The sequence below is a fragment of the Mesitornis unicolor genome, unplaced genomic scaffold, assembly GCF_000695765.1.
Source record: "Mesitornis unicolor isolate BGI_N332 unplaced genomic scaffold, ASM69576v1 scaffold9584, whole genome shotgun sequence".
Classification (NCBI taxonomy): Eukaryota; Metazoa; Chordata; class Aves; order Mesitornithiformes; family Mesitornithidae; genus Mesitornis; species Mesitornis unicolor.
The window spans coordinates 58748-76247 of NW_010180775.1; the positions used below are offsets into that span (position 1 = coordinate 58748).

Sequence of the window (17500 nt, forward strand, 5' to 3'; positions counted from 1 at the left end):
TGGATGATGTATTATTCACTTCATAGGCCATTACAGTTCATCAAGTGAATATATATAAAGTCTGAGTAATTTTTAGACTTTCATAAACATGTATTATTCAGACTGGAAAGAATGGACCCATCTTACCTTCAGCACGCTCTCGGAGAATAATGAGAGCTTGTAACGTGTTGTAGCTGGCTAATGCGTATATTGGATTACACTGCATTAAAATGAATGATCAAATATTTCATTTGATTTCTTAATTAAAAATATCAACAGAAAAATATTGATCAGACACTGTGAACTGTCAATCTCAACAGGATTTACAGGGATGTCAAATTAAAAGAAGCACAAAAATCTCTGGCAGAAAAAAGGACTGCTGGTTCATAATGATGACCAGAATTTTCTTAATTTTCTTCTGGACTCAAACTATCTATGCTAAGTTTCAGCTCAAGAGTTTTTCAACAAGAGCTATCTATGAAGACCATGCATAATGTTTATAGTGAGAACTTACCACTTCAATGATGATATTTTAATCGTAAAGTAAAAGAAACAAAGGCACAGACAATGTACCCATATGCCCCCCTTTTTTTTCCACTTGCTAGTGGAGATGACAAGATGGATTTAAAGGGTGGATTACCTCATTAAAAAAAAAGTACAAAGGGGAATCACTGACATTTAGAATCCCTGAAGCAAAAAACCTAATATTTACATGTTGTGGTACATTAATTAAAATATTGGAGGAATTTTTCAACCCTTTCCTCTTCATTTTGAAGCTAAAATAAAAACCCCCAAGCAAAACAGCATCTCAAGGCTCACAGACACTGCTTCAATTTTATTATACCTCTGAATGTAATTCTTTTAACTACATTACTACCAGATTTGAGGAAATGTAAGGATTACCTTGCCATAGAGTCCTAAGTAAGTATTTTCTGACTTACATGTCAAGACATAAAAGCATTTCTTCTCAATATTTATGATTGACATGGATGCTACATCACTGAAGTGATCCAAGTTTCATGTCCATGAGTCTAGGGAAGTAGTTTTTAAACGGAAATAACCAAAATGGACATGTTAAAATTGAAATGGACTCAAGCCAACCAGTTTAGTTATACCCCATGGTACTGCAGAGGTGACTGGTGTGGTCCAATGCCAAAGGCTGTACTGTATAATGTCTTTGTAAGCAGACTTTGATGTTTCCAAGACTTCATCTTGACAACTGCATAAACAAAATGATAATATAGGGATCTAATCTTATGTTTTTGTTGCTGTTGTTGTGGTTATGACTATTTTGTTTGGAATGTACTATTATCTATAAGTTTTGATGAACGTCTTGAGCTACAGTTTCTCTCCGGTAATTATAAAAACTCCACTTTCTTTCTTTTTTTTTTACCTACTAACTGTACTTAGAAGCACCGCGTGGCCTGGCTTTTTTTGCATCATAGCTTTACTAGAGATGGATACCACTGCTTTTGATCTACGGGTTTCCTCACAAGCGTTCTTCCCGAAGCTGCAGGTGGGATCGACATTTCAGACGTTGTATTTACAAGTCTTTCTTTACATTACATTTAACATTATTCCTACAAGCCATTACGTGAATGCTTCCTTCTGAGAAGGGCTCCTCTAGGGACTAGACTTATTAGTGAAGTTGGGAACAGCATTTCCATAACCCTTCCTTTCACTGACTGAAGCTAATTTATAGAGCTATTGGCTCAGATCATTACACGCACACACACACACAAAAAGGTTGGTTTGTTATCAAGATGCACTAAATATTACAGTAAGAACTCTAGAGATGGACCAAGATGAAGATGGAGAGGGCATTAGATTTGTTTTTCTATTTGCAATTAAATAGATTGTAGATTTAGTAAGTTTTTCTTAAGGGAAAAAGGAAAATGAAGCTTTAAATAAAATACAGTTGCAAAATAACATACACATGCAATTCTACTAATGACCACCGTTTACGATGATTTTGAGTAGATGACATTTGATATGGACAATTTATTTTTGCAAGATAAATATTAGACAAGCAATCACTGTTTGCTGTTCTCTTTGTAAGAGCAGAGAAAAATAAAAAGGCATCACCAAGCTGTGGTTTTTTACCACACCTGCCATAAAAATGTGGTGATGGGGTAGAAGTAGGCCAATACATTAACATATTACAGAAAGCCCACAAAATAAAAGCTTGTTTCTATACAGCACAGTTATCTTTTGGTAGCTGTGTAAAGTATTGTGCAGTGTGGCTGTGAAGGTCTGAATGGGGTGAAAGTCCAACTGCTTGGTCTGCTCCTTGTAAGTGGGCTTTACTGCTTGAGCCGAGCTCTGAGCAGCTCTGGGTAGCTACACAGCAAGCAGTATCCACAGGAGCTCAGACACACAGCAGTGGACACAGACCAGAAGGATCATTTGTGCATGGCTGAGGGCATCCTAGGTGTTCTTTCTTACATGGAAACCAAGTACAGCTAAGAAGCACCCATAGGCTTTATAACTCCCTTAATTTCCTTAGAAAGAAAACTTCCAAGTTAAGCCATTTGATTCAAGAAGGTGAAAGCCCTTGGTTTCACAGTGTTAACAATCCAGAAGCACCAACGGATTTCCTTAATCAAGCAGGCGAGGGAGCGAGATGGAAGGGATGGAGAATCAGTGCACATCTCACTGCTCTGCCATCCCTACCTGACAGTCTGTCCTGCCCCTCCATGACTCAGACATTGCTGAATGGAAAGCAAATTACCAAGCATCATCCAAAAACCTAAACTATTCCACATGTAAACATGTCTATTAGTGCAAAAGAGTTATAGCTAATTTAGTAGTCAGTAGAAATACATATTTCATCACTATCATGGAAGAAGAATCAAAAGAACAAGTACAAACTTCATCTAGCCCTTAGCTGAGCTGAAAGAGGAACAGTAAACAATTTTTAATGAGGATACTGTACCTAATGTAACGGGATCTGGATTCACTGGACTCTGTTGTCTGGAATGACTACTGCTGCTGTTACTGCCTTTTTTTAAATCTTCTGCATCACTGTACCGCCGTATCCAGTAATTAAGCTCCTCACGGTCTGCTTCTTGACATCGCCGTAGTACAGTGAGAGATCGCCTAGTTTTTTCCACCATGTCCATTATGCAGTTTAACAGCTATTCACAGTGGTGGATGGAGCAGAGAAACAAAAAAAGAACATTCTATTAATAAACTGACAGAAAAATAAAGAAAACATTAATGTCCTGAGTGCTGGGGTTTTAATAATAAAGGAGTCTCTCCCTGCTATCTCAAATACAGCTGAAAAATTCTAGTCTTGTTTTACGAATGACAATCCCTTCCTGTTTAACTGGTGATCCTAAACTGTACAGATACAGATTTCTAGGGAAAAGACTGAAGACAAGGAGGAAAAGACTGAACAGACTGGAGTCCCACGACTAGTATTACATGCCACCACAGAGGCCAAGAGATCTGGTCCAGAACTGATGCCTACAAATGCTATAAGAGCTAATAAGTTCAAAGAAAAAATCCAGCCTGTCCAGAGTTTATAGAGCAAAGTCCATTCCTCCAGGGCAGCCTGTAATACCTAGGATACTGCAGTAGGCACTTAACAGCAAGGCCTGGAATGAGCTACCTAATGGGGAATATCAAGCCCTCTGATTTAACCACCAACACTTGTACTTTTGTACACTTTCAAAACTTGTCCTTGGATTCAGATTTGTTTTAAAAGAAAAAAATTAATTTCCTGTCTTAGAAAGTTCCCTTTGAGACAATTATACATAAGAGTACATTTAGCCCTTACATGGTCAAGGTGTTTCCACTCTTCTGCCCATTCTCTGTCTGTTAGCCTGTGATCAATCATTTCTTCTTGACGTGTGCCATGCAACCCTGCCAAAAAGGAGTAAATCATGTTTACAATGTTGGGAGACCTCTAGGAATGAGGTTGGGGAGAGGTGAGAGGGAGAAGAGCCTATCAGGCAAATATATCATACATTACCTAGTCTAGTATCAGGCACGCCACACACAAAAATAAATGGATGCATAAAAACTTCCAAGTTATTTTTAGCACTTTTCCTCACACAAGATGCTACTGTTTTACTCAATGTCTCCAATTCTGCAAGTTCTGTAGGTTGCAAGATGACCTCTCAAATATGGATATAACCCTTTCTTCATTTGCACTACTTCAAAAAGTCAGCAAGACAACTATTTGGTAACTCAGTGTATTGAATACTAATTGTACTTCAGAGTGGAAAAAATATTACTATAAACTCAATGTTATTTCACCAAATGCAGTAATTACTACCATGTCAACAGAGCATCATTAAGGGTTCATCTCTTCACAGATGTTTAAACAACATGTGGTTAAAATGTAGCACATATATCAGAGCAGCTGACAACATGATACAACTAAGTCTGTATTTATTATCAACACTCAAGAGGAACCGACACTTGCTCCTTGTTTAGCCTCCTCTATACAGATGCTGAATATCTGTAAATGTTCCTCTTCTATTGAAGATTTGTTTAAAACAAGGAAGAATAGTAAGTGCAGATGTGAAGAAAGCCAGGCAAATCCAAGAGCATCAGACATCCCGTTAAACCAAAATGTGCTGCCCAGGGTGTGGTTGGTGCTTCTGCTGTTCGCATCTTCTGCAGACCCCCCATGCTGCAGCGCACTCTTGAGATGTCACACACAAAACACTTCTCCAGAGGCTTTCCTCAAGTCTAAGCTGAAAACATGTTATATCAATGTTGTCATTGTCGCAAATGTGGCATTAAAAGAAAAATAAAAGACTCTTGCCCGCCAGCCACCCAAGTGTCCATGTCACCTACAGCTGTGAAAGCATGGCTTCCTCCTCCTTCTGACTCTTTTGTTTTAGAGTGTAGTGAAGACAGAATTCAATCCACTTTTATAAGTATAAATATGAAATAAGGCCATTAGAAGCAGCTAGATGGACAAACATCTAAAAAGGCTACATCTGAACAGCAGTCATATTTAATCAGAAAAAAAACCCCAATCTTGTTCAAAATACAAAATATCATTACACAGAAAAAGGAAACCTAAAAGAAAACCAGTGCAGAAAATCAACATGCCTTACCCATAGGTCTGTTTCTGTCCCTGAGGTCCCTGTGGTTGGGGTGTCTGTATGAGTCCCTGTAGTGGTGGGCAATGGCCATATCATCCAAACGATAATGCTGAGGTGGAGGTGGGGTGGGATGAGGCAGACCATTGGGCTGATAAGATAAGCCATTATTTGGACTGTACCGCTGGCCTGGGCTAATAGTGCAGGGCCGCTTGCTTGGATGCTCTGAGTGCAAAGGCTCTCTGTCAAAGCCGTTTTCTTTGGTTCTGAAAAACAAAGCAAAGGCACTTTAATTCACTCAGCAGGCAGAGCCGCTCAGGAAGTCACACCCCTGCCTACACATGCAGCTTCAGGAACTAAAGCTTATTCTCTCACTTCACTCCAAATGTGTGGTGTTGCAGAACATTTCATAACACTGCTTGTTCAAAATATACACGGGACACATTACCTTGTCTAACTATCCCAGTAACCTGAGAAATACTATAGCAGGGTGAGCCGCCGGATGAAGCGGCTTAAAGGGCTGGGCTGGAGAGGGAGCAGCACTTGCCAAAATCACGAACTGATGGGATGGATATACAATACATGTAACTGCAGAGCTGCAACAATCAACTGACACATGAAGCTACAGGCTGAGATATTCCTGCTTTCAGTAGGAATGCTATAGCGTATAGTGACTAGGGCAAATTTACAGTTAAAGAAATGTGGGTTTTTTCCAAGAAGATAGCACACAGTCTTAAGGGAATGCGTGTCAATATGCTGTGGGTCAGCTATACAGAAATGCCACGATGAGCTCCCATCAAGAGCAGTGTCACTACAAGACTTTGGGCAAGAGTGACTCTAGGTGATGAGAAATGTTTCCTTCAGAGATTTTTATACCATCTGGGCTATTTCAGTCAAAGGTGCTGTGCCTGTCACTAATTTTGCAGGAAGATGAGGTTAAACTTAAGTCCTCAATAACCCTCAAGATTTCCCACTCCATTGCTCTTATACAGGGCTTGTATGCTCAGGTAACTTCGGAAAGTTATCAGGGAGAAAGGCAGATGTTTATATTCTAGATACTCATTAATTCCATTCAGAATGAGCTATTTCCAAAGAAGTCTCTACTTTGCACCTCTGCCTGAGAACCTGGAACTCACAGTGAACTCATTTTCCATTAAAATAAAATAAAAAAGGCTAGAGTTACTTCAACAGGTTCACAACTCCTTTTAGAGAAGCTGCATTTCACTGAAGAATGGGTATTTTTTTACCACTGGAATGAAGAAAACCCACAGAACATTAGCCTTGAACAGAAAGGTTATTAGATATAAATATTGCAATCTGTTAAGGTTGCATCCCTTCCTTCCAAAAACTTTTATTAAACAGCTGATACAGTCCAGCCTTTTTAAGAGAACTTTCTCCTCAGTGATTTATGGAAGGCATAATGTATCTTCCTAGTAATAGCACTGGTTTTTGTCACTTTGAGAGGAAGGTAAATTTTATTTCATTTTCTTGTTTGCCCCTTGTTTGCCACAACTGCCCTTCACCAAGCCCTCCCCCACAGACCAATAAACCCCAAGAGACTGTCTGTGGAGAAACACCAAATATATTAATTGTGGCCCCTCAACTAGTTCTCCTATAATGTCAATGAGAACAAGAATGAAACCAAATCTTTACCAATATCCACTGGCAGAGAAGATCAAAGTAAGATCTTGCAATTGCCATCAAGAAATTACAAGATGGGTAGCACCATTTTCAGGATGAGCAAAGAGATTTTCCAGGGACCTCACCACAGTCACTAATGAAGAAGCTGCAGGTATAGATATTTTATTACATCTTCACTCAGCAAAGAGGGGAGAACTTTTGACCAAAACAGCAGGACAGCTGTTCTAATTTTGGGCAGGGATATAAAAGACATACTTTGTTAAAAGTGAAGCATGCACCTTGTTCCAAAGCAAATTCAGATTGACAGTGAAAACCTGAGGACCTTCATATATTTTGAATGACTTTTGGCACAATGGAACTGCTTGCAATAACTCCCAGTGGGTAGAGATGTTTTTGACAGCTCTCAAAGATGTGCTTTGTATTTGGTTGCTGGTGTGTGTTTCCTTTGCACATATCTACTCAAACTCAATGTCCAGGTCTTTCAATTGTAAAAATACTATGCAAGCAAGATATGGACTTTACTGTATGTACAAGCCAAGCTATTTATTTGCCAAGTTCTTCAATGTTACAGTTGCTCTCTAAAATCAGAAACTGTAAATAACTAAGTAACTTGACTTTTTTGATCACTCAGTGTAGGAAAAGCAAACCAGAAAACTGTTACAAGTAGGAATCTAATTTTCCTTTCCTATAATTACACGTTAAAATTATGTATTTTTCATACAAATGTACATATTTGCATCTTATTGTACAGGTACTTCTGTGTTTTTTTAAAGAATGTTTTGTACTTAATTACGTTAACTGGAATGCACTGCATTAGTTTGGACAACATGCCAGCATATCCATTTTTTTCTAGAGCCCCGAGTTTAGCTAACATAGAAAGTAACCTTACCACTGAAAACACATTTCCTGAAATTCCTATTTTTGCTATTATGCTGGGTAAGGGCTCTCAGGTCTTTTCTGTATGCTAAAACCTTAATTATACAATTTGTTGCTGTATTTTCTGCACTGATCAAACAAACAACTTAGCAGAATACTAGAATGAGACTGTACATAAACTCATTTAGTGGTTTAGACTATATAAAGTACATAAAAAGGTAACAATTTCCAAAGTCTCACCAGAACAGGAATCACCAGCAAATCTACTGTATCTGAATATAGTGATAAAAGACAAGACAGTTGCGTACTGAAGAGTGGTGTAATTCAGATGCCCTGAACTCAACTGTTCTGCTTCTGAGCTCAGCCCTGCTCCTTCTCCCAGGTCTCACCCCCTCGGGACAGCAGCATTTCCCCAGGTGCCCGAGGCAGCGCTACTGTTTCACAGTAAGTGGCAGACTCGTGTGAGTACTAGCTCCTAATCCAGAACCACCACAATTTTCATCTGAGTTCACCTGATTTTTATGTGATCCATTTAAGTTTGCAAAGCAAAAAGAATTTGTGGAGAGGGAATAACACTGAATATGCCTAACTGACACATTTTCTTGTTTTGTTTTGTTTTTATTCTTGCTCCTATCGGTCACATTTTCCTTGAGGTGCACATAAATCAACACTGCCGTTTGGAAAATTTGCAATATGATAAAGATGGGATCTTTCAGCTATAAACATGCAAGGGGAGCCATGATTTACTCAGATTAAAGGTAGCAGAAGATATACCAGTCATTAGTCTGTACCCATTTAATAGACTTTATGTTGTTTCTTAGGTTATCATTTCAGTTTTAAATTATTGCAATATATGGATAATTTCCTGGGTATGAAACCTGACCATGCAAAACTGCCTTGGCTGGAAATTAAGTTTCACCTGATTAAGGGTACTACACCAATTTCAAAGAACACTGAGGTCAGCTTGCAAGAAAGAGGCAAAGCTGTTCATCTACTCTCTGTGCAAGGTGCTTTGATTTAAATTGGACTCCCACCAATAATGTCTTGATGACCAAACAAGTGATAATGCTTTGCTGGAAATAAAATACTTGTTTATAATAACATGTTACAGAAAATATTAATATTGCCTTGCTAACAGTTCATATTAAGAAAATTATGTTATAATTTCTCATATTTGTACATGGGTTACAAGGAACACTTTCTGAAGTCAAAAAACAATCATGGTCACTTTTGTTTTCTTCTCACTCAACATTAGAGCTATTCTAACAGATTTTTTTGCTATCCTGTATCCAGTTTGTAGGGAGCCGTCATAAATGTAGTCACTACATGACACGTGTATGTGCCATACAGCCCTTCCCAGCAAGCTCAAAGGATGACTAATTAGCAAAAAGTCTTTTGTGTTTAATGTATTTAAAATCATGCTATTTATAACTAAGCATTCATTCACCAAAATAAAAACTCACACTGGTCCAAGTTCCTTTGCTTTACTACAGTAGAATGTACACTCCAAAAGTTGTAAACAAACTATAGCGAACACTTTGTTCATGACATGTCACAAACAAATTACCAAAATGGTGTTGTCTCCTCAGGTGTCAGTTTTTCTCTCTTGCAGTGACTGATGGATCCCAGTGTTATTACAGAAACAGATTGATCTTTTTAATGAGCTAGTTTAATAGACTCCAAAATCTCACTGTGGTTGCTCATCCGTGTCAGACCATATGCACCAAGAAAACATTCAGTAAAACACGAAGGCTGCTGTCAGATTGCTCTATAAAACCTCACATACAGTAGATTTGGATATGCAGATAAACAACCAGAACTGGAAAATGCGTATGCAAAACACATTCTGAATTTATAAGCAGAAAAATATTACTGTACGAGGATTTTCTTTAACAAAATATCAGGAGGTGGGTGTGGTTATGCACAACACACACCTTCCACTTCCTTTGCCTAATCCCTTACTGTATTTTACCTTTACTGGAACCAACAGTATGCGGTTACCTGTGTCCAAAAGAAAAATGTAAATATGGAAGAATGTGTGTATATATGTATGCATCATATAAATACACACAATCTATATACAAGAGAGAGAGATATATATTAGATACACATTACATACAATGTCTATATGTACACACACACATATATATCTGTATCATATCCCTTGTGAAGTGAAAATGATACCACAGTTTACCTTAGTGAGAGGCATATCTCCAAACAAAATTATTCCAACTGCATTTAGTTCTCCTGGAAAGATGTTGCCTTTTAGTATTTTTTTTCCATATTCTAGCAACAGTCACAGCAAACCCTCCTCTTAAAGGATGCCTTATATCTTCCACTGTATTATTATTAGTATATTTGAAGACTATTTAAGATACCTAAACAAAAGGTGTATTTATTCCCAGATGTTTCCTCCTGCTCCTCTGTAAACAAGTAAAATAATTAATGGTGTAATGAGTATAAAGCCAGACAAGTATTTGGTTTCAATACTCACTCAGTATAGGCATACTCTGACTCTTAGGACAGTTTTTTTGTGGTTGATTTACTTACATTATTCAAATTAAAACATATCCAAACTCTCATTTAGTAAATTTAAGTGTCTTTCTGGCACGATCTTTTACTAAATCTGTGAGTGCACAAAACAACTCCATTGAACTTGGTACAGCCAAAACTACTGTAGGAGTAGCTTTTTCTGTATAGCTTTAAAGATAGTCAACAGAGAAATACGTGTGACTAACCAGTGACAGGGTTCTGTGATATTGAAAACAACAACTGATTTTTTAAGCTCAAGACACCGTTCCAGTGGGCGAGCTGGGCAGTGTTTTCAGGTCGTTCATGACCGCAAAGAATCGCAGGGTCAAAAAAGCAAGGGTATGTTTCTCTGAAATGCCACTTCCCCAGAACTGAGGAGCCCAATTTCAAGCAGCAGTCGACAGAGGCTGCTGGCTGACAGCTTTAGTACCTTGGAGTATGCAGGCTGGTGGGACAGCCCACATTACAGACTCTCCCTGGGCCCTGGGAATTAAAATACATGGTCTTACCCACAACACTGAGAGTTAAATGGTCTACTCCTTGCCCCAAAAGCTGCATTACTACATGGAGAGGAACTGAAGACTCCCCGAGCTGGACAGAGCTTGAGGCTTCAGTTGTGAAGGCAGAGGCACTTGCTCACAAACAGAGACTTCTGAGTTTCAAGAGCACCCATGTATTTTAACTAAAAAGAAACACTGAGAGAAAAAACCACAAACTAGACTTAAATCTAGGTCAAGGCCTCAGTTGTAATTAAAATATGAAGGCTGACTTTAAAATTCAATATTCTTCTGTCTGCCAGTCCCCTTATAGGCTACACCTATGTCCTTTTTGCTGTAAGCCTAACGCAGGGTCTTTTCATCACTAAGTTCTTGTACCAGTCTTCACCTGCACCACCCATCTCCTCCCACACAACCAGGACTAAAAGTACCATAGGTGAGACTGTATATATTACAAAATAACCAAAATCTAGCATTGACGAACCGCGTCTCAAAGTGGGGAATTATTATTCCAGAATGCTAAGGAATTAAAACAAAATAAGTATTTTATTGCCCATTTCACCTTTGTGGCCTTATGGGAGAAGTGAGTAATATTGCTCTCTATTAACAGAAAGAAAAGTAATCTAGAGTTGTCAGGAATGCACATCCCTCTTCTCCTGTGTATTCTCTGTCAAGCAAGACCTCAAGGGCTTATGAGATAATTTAATGTGTGTCTACCTGTTTGTAGGAAAAACACGGTGTCTGCTACTGACACTGGACTTCAGCATGGTGATATTTAAGTTATTCACAAGATGCATAAGATTCTAAGAAGCCTTTGTAATAGACATTTTGGTACACCACTCTGCAAAGACTGAGGTCACGCAGCAGATCTGCCCCAGGGAGTTAAATTTTAGCTTTGGAATGTTATCTCTTTGCATGGAGTAAGAGACTACATAGAAAATGTCTGAAAATTAATCATCTTTCTTCGATGCAGTTAGCAGGTTTGTGTTAACACCGATGGCTGTTTCAGTTCGGTCTAGCTGTCAGAAAAAAACAGCGAAAAGAGAGTATATGGAAAAGGGTTTCTCTGCTGGTATCTTTATTTTCTCACTGGTCCACAGAGATTTCCCTGAAACATAATCTAAAGCAACATACTTTCACCTTTTCATCTATCTAATATCCTATTTATTTTTTACTGCTCAATTCTGGCTCTGAGTATCTTAAAAGTTTTACTATGCAGACATTTTCAAGATCTTGCATCTACATCATTAATATCTGACTTTCATACCAGCCTCAGGAACTTTCAGGCTGTGTTTTCTCCATAAGTGTTGTGCTATCATGACCTGTCCCTATATAAAAATGTCACCTCTACAAACTTGCAAACCTTCTCGACTTTACAAATCTTCATCTTTTTCATTCAAAGGATAACCAGGACTCTTGCAATGGCTTGTCCAATGCAGGTAGTGGCATTTGGCAAAACAGCATTAAAAGAGTTTTCTACACTATAAAGTCAATGACAAATAAAATGAAGAAAAATCCAATATTTGGGCCTCTCACAGGTAACATTTTATATGCTAGCTAAATTTCTAACACTACTGCAGGAATACAGTTAAAAATAAATAACCACGAGAGTAATCTTCTTGTAACGTTAAACAAATGCAACTTTATTCAAATAAGAAAAAGATTAAACTGTTCCATATCGCTGAAGGTACTGTACTTGGCAAACGCATGACTGCTCACCCTGTTTCTGCATAGACTCTTTTTTCTGAGCTCAACAATAAAATAGATCCCAGTGAACATTTCTTCTGTTTGGAAGAAATACCCTTATGGATACTGGATATATGGATATTGAAACATGGCACAACCAGAGGAGTCAAAGCTCTGACTGTACTCCAGAGCTTGCCTTGTATTTCTCAATGTGAGTGCCTTGCCACTTTCCCCATATTTACTCCAGCAAAACCTCATATATGAAGGACCTGCAAATGGACCTGGAGTGATGTGCTGATAACCACTTTATGCTGCATAGAAATACTACGCACCAAATAGTTAGCATGGTACTGGCTGGCCAGTATTATCTCTATGGAGATGCGACCACAGCACATCCTCAGGCTGCCGGAGTCCATGTGTTCACATATATTTTGTACAAAAAGACACATTTTTAATATACACACATGTACACATGCATACACACATACACAAGAGTAATTTGGCCATTGCACAGCTGTAACAAGGGTAGGACCTGCACCCAGGGAACACCATCCCTGTTTGCCCCAGGCACCCACTCACACACTCCCCCCTTGCTAGTGCACCCACAAGACATTTCCGAGCTGGGCATGAAAGGTGCAGCGGTGCTCACCTGTCTGGAGTTCGCCTCTTCCCGTTTTCGTTCACATCGAGAAGCAGCTCTGAGGAGTCAACAGGTGAGGTGGTGCTGGCATCCAGAAGCAGCTGTTCGTGCTGGGCGAGGTACTGGGCTGGGTTCTGCTTGGCTAGCCTTGCACAGTGCAGCAGCTCCCGCTGCAGCAGGGGCAGATTGGCCTGCAAGAGCAGTGCACGTGTTAAGAGGGCGGCTTACAGCCAGCTTCAACAGAGACGGAGCAGCAAAATGAGAAATCAAAGGAAAGCCTGCTCTGAGATGCACCTGTTGGAAGGTGAGGTTCGTTGTGGTTTGCTGCCTGAAAGCAGGCAGCCCCACTACAGGATCAGGTCATGGGTGCGGTAAGCATGCATGAAAGGATGGGAGTTTACTGAAAATGGGAAAGAAAATTGTTAATGCTGTGAGAAAGCCAGGTCTGAGCTCGACATCTCTAAAAACAGAAAAAACAGTGCCCTGGCTGACTTCATCCCCTTTCTTACTATCCAAAACCTGAGTTCCTATGGAGCAGCAGTTGTCAACAAGTGACAATCATTCTTCAACATTTGTTTCTCATTCAGACTGCAATTAGTACTTAGAAACTGTTTGAAACCATAGGATCTGCAGCTCTGTAAGCTGCCTCAGTCACCATCCATCAAGGGCCTTGGGGAGAGCAGGATTGCCCTCAGCTTTCCCATTACACCTGCAGTTACACATTAAGATAAAGGCTGCAACGAAACTTCATGTTCCAGGGTTTCAGTGAAACACCAGGAGGGCTACGACCCTCCTCCCAGCCAGATGTAGCTTGAGGTATTTTTAGCTTTCCTCTCAGGGCCCCACTGGGACTCGGGTCATGGGCTGAAGAGTACCAGGACTCAGACACCGAGTACTGAAAACGCTCATCGACCCCTGGGTGGCACACCTTGCCCATCTACTGGGGTCATATTTAGTCATACCTCTTGCCACATTTGGGACAAGGTGGAAGTGTATGACCTTCACATCGGGGGAGATAGTTACACATGCCGGGAAACATCTTCCTTTCTCTACAGCACACGCACACATCAGCACTAACATAGTCCAGCCATTTCTTACCTACTTATTTGTGCCATGAGGTGATGTGCCCTGACCTCTCTTGTTCCATGTCTAGTGCACAATGATTTGTTGCCTGAGGATTTTCAAGTAGTGGATTAAATTTCATGACCCTTAGTAAGTAGAGATAAGACAAAGAGCTCCAATGGTCCCCTTTGCTTTTGAAATTACTCCCATAGGGGAAAAAATAATCCTTTTTTTAAAATAAAAAAGAAACCAGGAAAATATTTCTTAAGTCAAAAAAGTTTTGAAATTAATGTGCAGGAAACCAAGCACAAAAAAGCAATGTTCTGGAAAGTTTTGCGCGCAGACCTTGGTAAATGACTTTGCTAGCATTATAGCAATGGCAAATGCTGTACTGTAAGAGTAGACTCACTGTGCAACAAAAAATACTAGAATAGGGCGAGTACATACGAACCTTCTAACAGTGAAAAAAAAACAACCAGCCCATCAATTGCTATTCATAGCATAGGAAGACAGTCAGCTGTATAACACGAAGTCTTTTCAGACTTCCACAGAACACAAATATTTTGTGAAAGTAACAAAGAAATATCTTATTTTGGTAGTTATCTGTCACATTTTTGTCCAGGGCTACCATATAACAAAGATATTGAATGCTTTTGTAAGCAGGATTTTTAATTGTTTTCATTTCATTGTTATTTTCTAAAAGCTCACACAGAATCAAAGTCAAGACACCCAACTACCTAAACTGCCTCACGTGGCAAAAAATGACGGGAGAAATTTACTTATATTTACAAATAAATACCTGGAAGAAATAATAGGATCCGACCTAGGATTTTAATAATGGTGCACACTTGAGAGATGTGACATTACATCTCAGCATGCCTGTGAGGTAGACATGTCCCCACTTTGCATTTGAGAAACTTCTTCTCAGTGAGGGTGACAGAGCACTGGAACAGGCTGCCCAGAGAGGTTGTGGAGTCTCCTTCTCTGGAGACATTCAAAACCCGCCTGGACGCCTTCCTGTGCAACCTCATCTAGGTGTTCCTGCTCCGGCAGGGGGATTGGACTAGATGATCTTTTGAGGTCCCTTCCAATCCCTAACGTTCTGTGATTCTGTGATTCTGTGAAATCACAGAAAAAACAACACATTTGCTATTCTTATCCACTATCACAAAATAAAAGGGACCCAGTTCATACATGGGCACACCAGGCTCCTAGGGATAACCAAATTTTCAACTGGCTAGCACAAAACTTGATTTATTTTACTTGTTTTCCTTCCCTTAAAGACATGTTCATTCTTGCTCTTCTACCATGAACACAAAGATCTGCACTTAAAGATATCCTTTATTCTAAATGGATTGACCATGTTTTCAGTGCACAGAACAGACATGTAAAACTATTAATACATGTATTAAACAGGGATATACTCAGTTTCCTAATCTTTTAGAAGTTACTATGAATTACATGCCTCATAATCTGAGTTTCTAGCAGCATGAAGTAACACTGGGACAAAGACAAACTCAAAGTGAAGATCAACAATATTTGAAAACTTTTAATTCAACACAAGTACTTTCAATCTGCTTGAGACATTATTCTAAACAATCCTGATCAAACCATATAGCAACAAATAATTGGTTTCTTGGAAGAAAACTATTTGGGACCTCTCCATGGCTAGGTCAAGTGTACAGATTGCTTCTGGTCACCATGGCCCCAGTACACAACAAGAATTAGTTTTGGGGGAGCTGGATGCAGAATGAAGGACCAACATTGTCCCTACTGTGAGCAGGGAAAGATCAGGCTCCTAAGGCAACCCACACATGCTCATGCAAGCTCCGAAACCAGAATGGCCTTGGACACAAGGTTTATGCAGAGGCAGTTCTGCCCGTGTGCAGTAGCATGTCTCTCCCACATCACCACTGGTGCCTGCAGACACCTCTGCATGTCAGAGATACAAACAAGTTCTCAACAAGAAGCCAGATACATATGTTAGAAAAACACTGATTGCACACAAACAGGGTAGTACTGGCTTACAGTCCCCTAAAATGTTGTGCTTCAGTGTCTGGAATATGTCCCTACTCTTACTGTGGCCTGGCCCTTATATCCTTCAAGGCTTAGATAATCTCTTAGCCTCCTCCGTCAGTTTTATAATCACACACAGGAAGAGGAGAACACGATTTTTATCCAGCTGTCAGACCTGTTTTCCACTTTGAAATGAACTGTTCTAACCAGAAAAGAAAATATTATCTCTGCACCTGCAGAAACTACAGGTCCAAAAAGCTGCTTTAATTCCAGGTAATTAGTCAATAATTTTCCATTTTTGGACATTCCTACTTTGTTTGAAACATTAGCAACAGAAATATCTCAGTATTATAATGTAAATTAAAAAGGCTTCATTAGAATATAGTACAATTAGGCTTTGATACAAGTTTTTATAATTGCACATTTAAATAAATTATTTACAGACATATTTTAAAACTTATTTAAACAGAGGCAAATGTTTGTTCAGAGAGCCTGAGCAACTCAAAATCATCAAATCATATATTGATACTGATGCTTAAAACAAATATCCACAGCACATCTATTGAAAAACAGTGTGTTGGCAGTGCTGAACATGTACATCATGCACCACTTAAATTGAATAGACTAAATCCTGCTTGATATTAATATAGAAAATGTGCACAAAAAAGCTCCCAGCCAATGAAGGTTTCTGCAGGTGAATGCTCTTATCTTCCTCTGAACCAGAACTGGTAGAAAGATAAGCAATTTGATGACTATTTCTTATCTGTAATAGATCAGCACTCCCTGGCATGAGGCACTGTACAAACACATGGTAGAGAGCAGCTCCTTTCCCAGAATCTTTATTGCAGAAGCACAAATATTGGCTTCTGACTGCAGCGTAGCATTTGGTAGACCTAGCAATTGCTAGTGGATCTAGACCAGACAGGATATACAGTGTGTGAAAGGTTTCAGGAAGCGACTTGCCTATGTTCAGGTAGCAGATAGCAGCGAAGCTGGGAGCAAAAAATAGGTCTGGCTTCAGGACAAGCCTTTGGGACAGAAGGGACCGCAAGGCCCAAAAGCATCTCTTTTGCAATGGTAATGCTGTGGGGCACAGCCCAGATCCTAGCTCTGGTCCTGGGAAGTGATATTGCCACGTTAGCACAGTCTTGAAGGCAAAAAGCGTCTTAGCTGAATTTGGTCCCAGATTGTTCTTGTCTACAATAAATAGGTATATAAAAATCATGTGTATTTGCCAGGTGCTCTGGCAAGAATTACAGAAAGCCTTCCACCTGGTCCCTGCTCTGCAGACAGCTTGGGCTTTTTCCTGCCACAGAGTCTGTAGGCACTTTGTCTGTGGGAATACATGTCCTTAAAAATACCCAAGTACCTAACTCTCGCCTTGAGCGTTCAGCCACGTATGAACACGTCTCCTTCTCCCCTCTTGACATCAGACAACCACTGCGTACCCGGAGGTGCAGAACCATAGAAATCTTCTCAGTTCACATCTACCCATACTTACTAAGCTGAAC

The 17500-nt window shown here is 39.6% G+C and overlaps 1 protein-coding gene across 1 annotated transcript in view; it reads right to left on the reverse strand.

Annotated features, from left to right (window-relative positions):
• Positions 1-17500, reverse strand: part of RUNX1T1 (runt-related transcription factor 1; translocated to, 1 (cyclin D-related)) — a 75547-nt gene that overhangs the window by 20238 nt on the left and 37809 nt on the right. Inside the window, exons 5-8 of the mRNA XM_010183190.1 lie at positions 12921-13102; positions 5055-5305; positions 3761-3846; positions 2915-3116 (exon numbers count right to left, since the gene is read on the reverse strand). Of these exons, the coding sequence (XP_010181492.1) occupies positions 2915-3116; positions 3761-3846; positions 5055-5305; positions 12921-13102 (721 nt within the window). The remainder of the gene's footprint in view (positions 1-2914; positions 3117-3760; positions 3847-5054; positions 5306-12920; positions 13103-17500) is intronic.